The sequence below is a fragment of the Pseudopipra pipra genome, chromosome 18, assembly GCF_036250125.1.
Source record: "Pseudopipra pipra isolate bDixPip1 chromosome 18, bDixPip1.hap1, whole genome shotgun sequence".
Lineage (NCBI taxonomy): Eukaryota > Metazoa > Chordata > Aves > Passeriformes > Pipridae > Pseudopipra > Pseudopipra pipra.
Window position 1 is genome coordinate 302405 of NC_087566.1, and position 12282 is coordinate 314686.

General features: G+C 48.3%; 1 protein-coding gene across 4 annotated transcripts in view; it reads left to right on the forward strand.

Moving 5' to 3' along the window:
- The window catches only part of AIFM3 (apoptosis inducing factor mitochondria associated 3), a 50361-nt gene that overhangs the window by 8741 nt on the left and 29338 nt on the right, over nucleotides 1–12282 (forward strand). For all 4 annotated transcript variants that reach the window (XM_064674525.1, XM_064674526.1, XM_064674528.1 and 1 more), the window contains exons 2-3: nucleotides 3999–4149; nucleotides 10648–10861. In XM_064674525.1, coding sequence (XP_064530595.1) covers nucleotides 4119–4149; nucleotides 10648–10861 — 245 coding nt within the window. In that variant the 5' untranslated portion in view covers nucleotides 3999–4118. The remainder of the gene's footprint in view (nucleotides 1–3998; nucleotides 4150–10647; nucleotides 10862–12282) is intronic.

Genomic DNA, 12282 nt, shown 5'->3' on the forward strand with positions numbered 1-12282 from the left:
TCCCATTCTTTTGGGGAAACAGCCATCCCATGGCCCACACTACCTGCCTCTCCATTGTTTTCTTTAGTCCTCCAATACTGAGAAATTCTTCCTCGACCCATGGGAAGGTCTCCTCCTTATCCTGATGGAATGCCTTCCTTGGGAGGTATCTCTAGCTGACCTCTGCTTTTTGATCCTGGTCTGTGTCCTAGAAGAGACCTTCCTCATCCTCATTTGTGTGGACCTTGGCTTTCCATGAATCTGAAAATCAGGAAATCTGGAAATCAAGAGAGGAGAAAATCAAGAAATCTGAAAATCAGAAAGAAAGGCTGGCTGAGCACATGATCCTGAGCTCCCTGGGTGACTGGATGTCAGTTGCTGGTGGTGGCAGGTGGGAGCATCCATTGTTATCCGGTTTCCTTGGACTGCTGGTTGTGTTCCTGACCCTTGAGAACCTGAACTGTGTCCCCAGCAGCCCCAGGGCTGGCTTGGATCTGGCCCAAGAGAAGGAGAGGGCAGTGGAGGAGATGTAGCTGTGGGAGGACCCACAGCAGGTAAGTCACGGCTGAGGGGACTCCATCAACAATGTCATGAGTGTGTCCATGCTCAGTGCTCCACAGAGGTCTCCAGCTGGAGCTAGCTTGGATTGCAAACTGATGTCTCTGGGGAGATGCCTGTGTCACTGGGCACAGCTTGGTGCTCAGATCTGTGCCAGATTTCTAGGCAGGCAATGCAGGATTATTCACAGCAGCAGGACAGATGCTGACAGATGCTGCAGCTGGATGGGAAGGACCTGAGTGCCAGGTGAGGAAATGATACTGCGGCAATAAACACAAACTGATGTTCAGGGGGAAAACGTTATTTATACCTACAGTGTACTGGTATACTGATATAGTTATATACTTGCCACATTAGCTCTTGGAAAAGATTTTGGAGTCACAGCTGAGCACTTGATTAAAACAGGAGCCTGGGGCACCGCAGTGAGCAGAAGCACAGTGCTAATAATAGCTCTGCCAGCACTGCACCGCTCAGAAGTGGTGCAGGCTCTGGATCCTGCTCCGAGCACATACTGTCTGAGCCTGGTGGGAAGTGTGGGCTGGGCTGAGCCATGTGGTCTGTCTGGTCTGATATCCCTGACCCACACTGAAATGTGATGTTGCCATATTTTACATAGGTTATTGCCGTGCAGGGGAAGTGTGCAGGGTTGGTAGCACTGGATTGTTTCTCTCTCTTTGTTGGATTATTGTCCCTATTTCTCCTGTTTAGAGCAGGCTGGTGTCCCTGGTTATGTGCTAGGAAGTGCTCTCTGTGGGTGATGGAATTCTGCAGACAGCCTGGTGCAGGGCTGGTTCCCCATTCACTCTGTTTTTTTTAGGGATGGGGCAGTTTGTTCCTCAGCACTACCACAGTTGCCTCTTTGAGAAGATGTTGAAGATGTTCCTGCACAGCTGTGTGGCACAGAGTATCGTTTTGTTCAGGCAACAGATGATGTACTGGTTTACTGGGGCATGGGCACCTTATGCAGGTCAGGCCATCACCCTTCAGGACTTAGCAAGGTTTTACGGGGATCCTGGGTTCAGCTACAGCGTGTTGTATATAAGCTTATTTCCTTCTTCTAATAGAGAGGAGATTTTGGCCATGACTCCTGCAGGATCTAGCTCTGGTTTGGTGCCTCTGGATGCCACTAGCAGTGATGTGGCCCTGTTGTGTCCTCTGAATTGGTCAGCAGGGCAGGCTGGTGCCTCTGCAACCAGCTGGGTCTCAGTTGATTCTGAAGCATCTCTATGTCCTTGCTGGGACTCAGGCTGGGGGCAGTCAGGTGGCTTCTCCTCTGGTGGCATCATCTGAAATCCTACCACGAACCATTTTGATTTTGCCTGGTTAATGCTGGGAGTGGAGAAGACACCTCTGATATCAACCACTTCCCTCTGACCTGCACTGGGAGGTGCAAGTGTCTCAGTGCGTCTGAAGGGCTGGGGGGACCATCAGTGGGGAAACTGGGAGATGTGAAGTGGGCCTGAGGGAATGACTGCAGATTGCCATCTTTATGGTCCAAACAAAGTAAAGGCATGTCAGATGAATGGCTGACATTCAGGAACTCTGACATGCCCCCAAGTCCCTGTTAAAACCAGCCAGACCAGCTGGAAACCAGTCCTGCATCAGCATTTCTGGAGGGGTTGGAGAAGTTGGAGTGATTCTCTGCTGAGACATCTTTGGGAGCCACCCTTCTGCCATCCATCCCGCTGCCTGCCTGGTAGTTGGGGTTCCCTGCTGTGCTCCTCCATGTGCACAGCATCCCAAGGGAATGCTGGGATGCTGCCAGGGCACTGCCTGCCTGGAGCATGACCCTGTCTTGCTGCCACAACATCCACTTCTGCTGCAGGAAACTCACTGCAAATTGCTGCTCTGGGTTGGGGTGGAGGGGGGCTTCGTTTGCTCCTGAGGCAACTGTGGCAATATTTCATTATGTGTTTTACACTAAATTATTGTCCTGTATCACTGATACATCAGAAGCTCGAGATTTGGTTTGCCTGCTACAAAGCTATTTTCCTTTTCTCCCTGCTGGTTCTGGCAAAGGGCTGTACAGCAGCTACCGCATGTGATGTCTCCACTCTGTTTTCCCCCACTGCTCCCCAATCTTCCTCTGCATTTGTGCACCTTCTTACGTGGCATTTTTTTTGGCATTTGCTCTTGCACAGACATTGTCATGCTGTTTCCCTGGGATGCTCTTGGAGAAGAGCTCTTGGTTCTTCCCTTCTGCATTTAATGATCCGTCTTTGCGGATCCACACACATTTGATCACTCTTTGTGGGGAATGTTGGGTTGGTTTTGCTGTGTTAATAGTCTGCTCCAACCTGGTACCCTCAGTGCTCAGTATCAAATAGCATGTGTCTGCTTTGCACCATGTGCAAGGCCCCAGGCTTGTGTTCCCCTGTGGCTTGGGTTGCTTATTCAGCATGCTCCAGGCTCTGAAGGTGCTTCTGCAACACGCTTGGGGCTTGGTGGAGGTGTTGCCATGCATGGGATCCCTCTGGAAACAGAGGGATACATCCTGTTATTTTGAGTTGGTGTTTAAGCAAAGAAGAGAAGGGGTAGGGCTTGTTATCTGTCTCCTGGCACTTCTCTAATTCTCATCGTAAAGACCTTGAGGCACTTTGTAAGCTACAGAAAAGCCTACCTTGTCTGTCTTAAAATGTAATTTGGCAATGGTTTTTAATTTCCTGCCCAGATCAGAGGGCTTTTTGAATAATATATCGCAAACCCATAGTAAATTGGTTCAATTCAGGTAGGAGAGGGTAAAATGAATTAAATATACTATTTTATTACCACTGTGTTGGACAAGTCTTTGCTATTTTCAGTCATGCAGTGTAACTGAGAAGGTTTATCTGAATTCTTTGTACCAAATCTGAGAGCACTCCAAGTCAAAGCTAATAAGAGAAACACAACTTGATTTCAAACATTAAAAATTGGTCTTGATAGTATAAAAAAAGGATGTTGATACAAAATGGTCCGATATCAAAAACCCTTTAATTAATTAGTTGTTCCAAAGCCAATGGCATTTCTGCAGGAATGAGCATAACTGGAATACCTAATAATAACAGGAAAAAAACAACTGAAATGTATTTATGGTTTAATCATTGTATTTAGGCTGTGACCTGTGTGCTTAGAGTTTTAATTCCCAAAGGCAGGGCTTTGAAAAGTTATTAAAATCTGACCATAAATGATATGAGGGTTTTTGTAATTAACTTTGATGTTTGAATTTATAAACTTCATAACTGAATTTACCAGTGGCTCCCAGCACGGTGACCCAAGCAGCACATTGTCCGCTTGTCCCTTGGGTCACTGGAGGTGCATGGGGCTCAGTGCCCCCGTGCTATGTGTGCCCACTGTACTGGTGCTGCCCGCTCCTGCCTGCAGCTGTAGGCTCAGGCAGCAGCGCTGTCACGAGTTTGCCTTCCCCTCCCTGCTGCACCCACCGTCCCGACCGGCACTGGCTCTCACAGTACTTTTCTACCCAGGGCACGTGGGATCGACGCCGGAGCCGAGACACGCGAGCTGGCCGTGTACCATGCGAGGATGTGCCCGCACCCTTGGTGACCTGCCCGCCCCTGGCCCCGCTGCCTATCCCGCACGGCGCCATGGGAGGATGCTTCTCCAAGCCCAAACCAGGTGACTGCCCTCCAAGGCCGAGGCCCCATCCTGCCGTCCCCGTGGGAGAAGTAGGTCAGCAGTGGACGCTGGCCGGGGGAATGTTAATGCTCGGCTCCCACAGGGAGGATTACTGGGTTCTTAATCCCTCCAGATTCCTTGGTTCTCTCACTCCCAGGCAGGGAGATGGGGGGGGGGGGCAGCAGGGCTGCCAGGGGGGTGGTAGGTGGTGGTAGGGGGGTGGTGGGCAGGTGGGAGGGAAATTCACCCTGCAGCACGAGGGGAGCAACTCCACCCGGTCCCATCTCCTTGTACCTCACCACCCTCCTGCTTCTGCCTTTCTGCTGTACCTGGGGCAGAGCTGCCCCTCTCGTGCCCCAGGGCAGGTTTGTGTGACAGCCATCCCCACACAGACACGTGGGGCTCCAGCACCTTCCTTCTGCTGCAGCTTTGTCACTCACTGGCCAGCCCTTATTTTTTTCCCTGCAGTCCTGGGGCTGCTCTGCTGTTGGGATTTTATTATCTTGGCGAAGCCTGTCCATGTGTACTGCTTCCAGGGGGGAAAGCAGTTGTAGGCACCTGGACATCAAGGATGTCTGTCCCCCCCCCCTTGCCTGGCATGGTCCCACCACGGCTGGGCTGGGTGGGCTCCCTGCTTTGTGGTTTGGGGAAGGTGGGTGTGTGTGGGAGGGGCAGGGGCTGTGGTGCTGCCTGCCCAGGCAAACTGGCTGATCGAGGGGTGGTGTGGAAGTGTCGATGTTCAACCTTGTCCTGAGCAGGCTGGCCATGAACAGGCACCACGTGGTCACCCACACTCATCATACCTGGCAGCACCCACATCACCCCAGTGCAGGATCCCAAGGAGTGATGCTGGTGCATGGCAGTGTTGCCAAAGCTGCCATGGAGGAGAGCTCCTAGCTCCCTGTGCCCCAGGGCAAGGGAATCAGTGGTGCTGTCAGATCAGTTAGCATCCATGTGTAGCCTTTGTGGGTGGACAGATGTCTTTTGGGGACCTTTTCTTGGCAATTTGTCTTCACTGCCTCAGGCAGGGGGGATTTCAGGTTGAAGGACTCAAAAGATCAGAAGGGCAATAGGAGTTGTGAACCACTGAACATCCAAGGAGTGAGGTCCCTGCCTTTGTGTAAGGCACGAGGAGAAAATAAGGGTGATTTTCTGCCCTTGACCTGTACTATGGTTATGTTATGGGTTATCGCCAAGGTAATATGACATTGGACACTGTGACCTGTAAGTTTTCTTCATGAAAACCCTGTTTATATCTTTATATCATCTCACAGTTATAAAACCTGCAAATGCAGGGAGGTAAACAGAGGTAAACATTTGAGGATACTGATTGTTCTAACAAAGGGGTTTTACAGCCATTTCATGTGGGAATTGTACACCGTCGGAGCTGAGTACTAGACTTTACTATTTCTAAGAATCCACCTATTCCCTGTCCAAATAAGAAGCAGGGACAGAATAGAGTTATTTGCTCCATTTCCACATTTGCTCTATTTCCACATGAAGGGAATATTTCAGATGCAACCTGAAGTCAAGGGAATTGATTCAGACACTTTTTAAAGATGTACACAAGGTCTCCATCTCCTTATATCTACTCCATCTCCTTATATCCAAGAGAGACCCTTAGTCCCTTGAGCACTCTCAAGATAACCTTGGCATTGCACAAATGTCACTTTTTGAGGAGCAGATGGGTGGTACAAGAGCTTTGGGGAGTGGAGTCCTGGGTCCCTAAAGAGATGTGCTGACTGTACCACTGGCCAGCCCCCAGATCTGGCTGCTGCTGCAGTGCCTGTCCCTGTCCCGATATTTCAGTGTTTAATTAAGAGCTTATGTTCAAGCAATGAAGTAATCTGCTGTTATCTCCAGTGCTGCAGTCCTGTGATGCCAGATCCTCTTCTGAAGGCCCAGTTCTCAGTCTCTGTATAATTTTTTCCTGGGGTTTGTCTTGACTGTGTGATGCATTGGGGATGAGCTGGCAGCCTGTGTGGTATCCCAGCACCCGCTCTTGCAGCACAGCCTGGGCAGGATGATGGGTGACAGAAACCATCATGCACCAGCGCCAGCTCTTGTGAGCTGCGGCAGCAGGGTGTGGGAGAGTGGCTTCAAAACCTATAAATTGTGAGTATCCTTCTCCTGCTGGGCTCAGTGCTTGATGGTGGGGCAAAGCAGCTGCTCCACTTCACGTGGAATGTCTGGGGGTGGGCTTTGCCCTTGCACAGAGAATGTGTTTAGCAGGGAACATGCTCCATTCCCAGGCATGCTGCATGCTACTAGAGAGGGTGCTGTTGCCTGTGTGACCTGAGCTTGGCTCTGAGGGTGCCCCCAGGCTTGGCTGGCAAGTCCTACATCCTGGTTTTTGGGAGCGTGGCATTTGCTGACACATCATCTAGGGAAGGAGAGCAGAACCAGGCACATTTGATATGGTGATTTTGTCACGAGCTGTCATTTTTAATAGAATGATAGAATCACGGAATGATTTGGGCTGGAAGGGACTGTAAAGACCAACTAGTTCTGATCCCCTCCCATGGGCAGGGACACCTTCTACTAGATAAGGTGTCTCCAAGCCCCATCCAGCCTTGCCTTGGAAGGAGGGGAAGAAGTAGTCAATAGAAATGGTTTGGAGTCTCTCTGAGACCACCTGAAGTTGCTCTCATTGGGGTTTGTAGTTGAGGCAGAATGGGAGTGCCTGGGGAATGCCTGGAAAGCACAGCTCTGGTAGGGCACAGTGAGCCCCCAAATGTGTCCCATCGTGGTAGATTTACTCTGTGCTGGCTTTGGGAAAATAAACCCTGGTGGGGTAAACTGAGATTTCTGGCTGTGCTCACTGTACCTTGCTGCTTCCTCCAGCATCATCCCTTGATGCTTTTTTGGTTTCCACTGCTCCTGGAACTGTTGGCACCATACAGCCCATACCAGGCTGTTCCCTGCCCTCAGTGCTCCTCTGCCTTGTGCCTCCAGCCCCTGAGCAGCACACTTCGAGGCATCACATGGCCGTGAATAGTGATGGAGAAGGAATAAAATTACAGGAGATGTAGTGGGGTGTTAAGGACTTACTGCTTGTGTGAATGGCATGAGGCAAAGCACAAGAGCATTGTGACCACTATGTGAAAACAACAGGTAAGCCAACTGTGATGAATGGGGTTGGGACGCAGTTTCTGAGTGTGTGTGTAGGGTCCCAGCAGTGCTTGACCTAAAGGCTGAAAACCTGGCAGAAAAAAAAAAATGAGTAAAAATTTATAGTCTTGTCAAGACTCTGTATTTTAAACAATTCTGTGACTTTGGGGAGCTGACTCAGGATTTTTGAAAAGTGAGAGCCGACAGTGCTGTGATGTATGTGGATGTTATGAGCACCTGCTCAGCTGGTTCCTCTGCTTTTTTCTACATTCTTATAAAATACTTACAGCCCTGGCCTCCTAGTCCCTAATATATATATATATATATATATATATATGTATAATGTGTGTATGTATGTATAGATATATATTAAAAATGTACATAAACACATATGTTTATGTATGGGATATGTTTATATATGTGATGCTGATGGCACAGGGCAAGCCAGCACATCTCTCTCTCTCTCATCTATACATATCTATTTATATTTTTATCTATATAATCTATAATTATACCTATATCTATACCCATACTTATGTATCTATATTGATATCCATATCTCTATGTCCCTGAGGAGCTGTCTGCTTTCCAGATTTGTAGTCACATGCCTAAAACTTTCCAGTTTGCTTTAAGGTCCAGGCTCTCTTCTAGCAGTTATAGGATAGGACTGTCAAAGGGCTCGAGTGCGCTGGCCCCAGCCCCACTACCAGTCAGATTTCAGAATTAGACTTGGGTTTATAAATATTTCATTTAAATGTCATTTTCCCTGATGGCAACTGAAGCAGTTTGCTGGATCAGCTCAAGTGCTGCTGAGCCCTGGATTCCTGGAGGGATCATCTCTTGGGAATGCAGGTTTCAGGCCAGAGGGACACCCCATGTAGGAACCAAGAGTGATGAGAAGGGGGAGATGGGGGGATAAAATGTTGGCGAGAGGCAAGTGGGAATTGCCTTCCACAGAGGCAAATGGTGAAGTGTGGAGCCTGAAATAGGAAGGGAGACGGCTTTATACCTCTTTTTCTTTTGCTCTGGGCATTTGTCCAGCAGTGTTAGTGAGTCCCAAGCAATGCCAAGTCACATACTGGTGCCAGAGACCTGCTGCTTCCTGCATATGTTTTTCTGACTGAGGAAGAAGTGAAGAGAGCAGAGCTACATTTCCATCTTCATCCCTCTAGGTTCATATGCCCATGGACTAGTGAGCACTCCAAGTGCTCACCTGACCCAAATGTGCTCTGAAAAACAGAACCCTGGGGCATCAACCAAGTGAGACATGGAGGTTGTTTCCTGCAGGGTGAATTCACTGCTATCAATGTCACTGCTAGGGCTCAGAGCTGCTGGGTTTGCTGGTGCCAGCCTGGTCTCATCCTGAGACATGTTCTGGCTCCGCAGTTTGGCTGCAAGGATGCTCAGCCTAATTCGCTGCAGATAAATCTGATTGACTATGAAATCATATGACATGAGCCTCCTGTTTCTTTGGCCAAAAGTATTTCACCAGGACTGACATAAATGGGCATTCGTTATATTTCCTAATTCTGTCCTCCAAAATCCATGTGTGCTTCTCCCAGTGCCCTAGGAAAGCAGTACTCATAGAGAGCAGCCTCTTCACTGGGTACCTGCAGCAGCTGGGCTGCTTCTCTAGAGCTCCAGGAATAGATTTGCATATAGCAGTATTGGTTTTTTTAATGCATGGTGCTGGCCCTGTTAGTTTGCATTAACTCCTGCAGCTGGAACAGAGCAAGAGAAGTTGCCGTTTTCTGCTAATTCAGCATTCATACATGGAAAATCACTTTCCTGGATCAGTACCCCCGGTGAATCCTGCCCTGGTGAGTGCAGAGGTTTGGCTCTTTGGCAAAAAGCTACACCATCCCTTGCCCTGCTGAGCTGACACAAGCATCAGAAACTTGCAGGACTCCCAAGACAGCTGCCTGCTTCCAGCGCCTGGGTGGCTGTGGCCACTTGCTTTTCTCCCTTCCAAAATAAATGGCCTTCCCCCTGACTTGTTCTTCCATTGTCCTCTCAATGTTCTTGCAGTAAAAGTTTTGGGACAACAGATGAGGCTGGAAAGACTCAGGGCCCTTCTCTTGCTGTAGGTCTTATTTTTACCCTCTTTTTTGGCCTTTCCTTAACCTGTTTAGTTTATGAACTCTAATTTTTATCTTCTGTACAGCTTTTCCTGTTCATGACCTTTATAAGATGGGGAAAGCTCAATGATCTCCTTTGTGCTTGAGACACTTCACCAATCTCTGGCACTTCCCTTTGGCTTGCTATAGAACTCACTGGGGTTTATTATTAATATTAATGGCTTCAGCTTTATGAAGTCCCTAGGAGATAAAGTGATGTTTTCCACTTTGTGATGTGAGAGCTCATCAGTGGCTTTCTCTGATGCTTCTGTGCCCAGTCTGCCTACCCCAGGCATGGGGCAGTGGGCGGGGTTGCAGCTGGGTGGGTGAGTGGGGAGGATGGGTGAGTGCTGCCCTTCAGGGAGCTTGGATGAACACAGATGGATAGAATGATTTGGGTTGGAAAGGGCCTTAAAGATCATCTCGTTCCAGCCCCTTGGCATGGGCAGGGACACCTTCCACTAGACCAGGTTGCTCCAAGTCCCGTCCAACCTGGCTTTGAACACTTTCAGGGATGGGGCAGCCACAGCTTCTCTAGCCTGTGCCAGGGCCTCACCACTCTCACAGTAACTTCTGCATATCCTCATCTGGGTGACTGAGAAGAGCCCCTCTGTTCCCCACTGTCCTTGCTCCCACGTGTCCCTGGGTACCCTGGTCCCCAGAACAGGGATGGTTTGTTGTCAGACCTGTTCAGTGATGGACACATGAGAAAAATGGACCATCCTTGCTTCTGTTACGTAATGCTGAGGACTCACTCTACACTCAAAACCTCATATGGAAATAATTTTAGTATTTCTAGTTCTTTATTAATTGATCTTCATCTAATGAAGCAGCTTTATGCACCATGCAGTGTTGGCTTTCTCTTTCAGTTAATGTTACCTACAAACAACTAAAAAGGGTTTTTTGAAGTCTGCCTGAACCCCAGAGGCCTTGGCGTGCCTCACATAAAGCTGCTTGAAGCTGTTTTCCGCTGAACAGAACAAGAGCTGTGGCTGAGGGGTTGTTTTGCACCGATGACTCATGACTCTGCTTGCAAGAATATGTACTTTATGAATACAAAGTGCCCAATGCAGAAAGAACAGAGGGATAATGGGCTCAGGTAATCAAGACAAGTTTGATATTAAATGTATTATCTTCTCAGGGAAGCCAGCAAAAAATGTCTGTTCTGATGTCTGTCAGCTCCTTTCCAAGTTCAGGAGAGGAGGGAGAGACAGAATGGCAGCAAAACTTCTGGCTTCATTTTAATGAAGGTTTCTGTTTGTTCCTGCAGTTGAAGTGAAAATTGAAGTTGTGATACCTGAGAAGGAGAGAAGCAAGGAGGAGATGTCACCCAATGGGAAAGCCAGCCCCCTGATCTACAAAGTCAATGGAACTGCCCGGCACTACCACCTCGAGGAACATCCAATTGCCAGCAATCCCTACCACAACCCAAAGGACATGGTGGAAGCATCCGTTTGCCATGTGAAGGACCTGGAGAATGGACAGTAAGTGCCTAAACTTGTTGCAGATAAAACTTGAGAGACTTTATAACCCAATCTGAACACCTTGTCTTATTTTTAGAGTTTCTGGAGATAATAGTTGAACTTAGTAAAATAAACATTTTTTTTTAGTCTTAAAAAATTATATCATGGACAAGTGACAACTATTTTTTACCAGAAGGTCTGCTGTTCCCGACATGGCCTGTGCTGGGACTTGTCTCAGAAAGAGGTGATGTTCTGTAGCAGAATTTCTCAGGAGGGTCTGCTCGGCTTGCGTTAGCCAATCCAGACAATTTTTTATAAATTTATAACCTTAGTGATTTTACAAAGCAGCACAAGAAGTGCATGGGGGGAGCTGATGGGGCAGGCTGTGTGCTCCATCCTGGCTGCAGTGCCTGGCTCTTCCAGCTGAGCTCATCAATTTGCTCTTTCACTAAGGATGCAGTTTTTCAGATCTTTTGCAAATGAGAACACACTTCCGCTGGGCACATTCACTGCCCTGATTTAAGAGTTTTCTGAAGTCTAAAAAGTGGCTGTCCCCATCACTGTGCTTTACAGGCTGATGCCTCTTTTCTGGGGTAGAAGTACAGGTTCCATCAGGCTGATGGCCGACATCTCAGCGGGCTCCGTCCATGTGTGGAAGAAAATAGTTTGGAATAGCTTTTGTTCCAGCGAGGGAGCAATGTCAGGTGTGTGGGACACACCAGGAGTCTGGCAGCTGTTTGCTTTAGATTGAAGTATTGCCTGTAGTAATATCCTAGAATAATCCATGTACTACGGGCTACTTTGGGCTAAACTTTAGGGGCTTCATGGGCCATAAATTCTTCTTATTAGGTAAGTTCATCCAGGAATGAATTAGTTTTTTTTCATTGCAATGGGAATTTATGTATTAGACCATTCTACAGAGGGATGCCCTGGACTCTCTTGGATTAAGTCTTCATGTGATGAGGAGCAGCTTGTGTCCTGGTTCTGGCCAGGACAGGGGTAATTTTTACAGTAGCCAGGAGGGGCCATGACCAGGACCCAGAGGTTATTCTATAACACCTCATGTCATTTCTGGAGGCAGGGGGAAGAAGGGATTCCTTCCAGTTGAGCAAGTGTGGCGGTAATGCTGGTTCTGAGATGGAGGGAGTGTTATGGGTAATGCTGGTCCCATGGAAGGAGCAGTGGGGTAGTGTGGCTGAGATTGGGTCCAACTCGGTAGTGAGCATTTTTGCATATAAATCACTCTCTCTTTTGTACACTTTTGTTACTAATATTGTTGCTGTTACTGTTCCCTTTCTTATCTCACAGCTGTTTTCCAGTAAATTGTTCTATCTCAATGGGTGATCTTTACCTTTTGTACCTCCAGTTCTTCTCTCCAGCCAGCCACAGGAGGGAAGGGGGAAGGAGAGAAGGGAGCGAGCGGCAGTGGGTTTTTAGTGGGA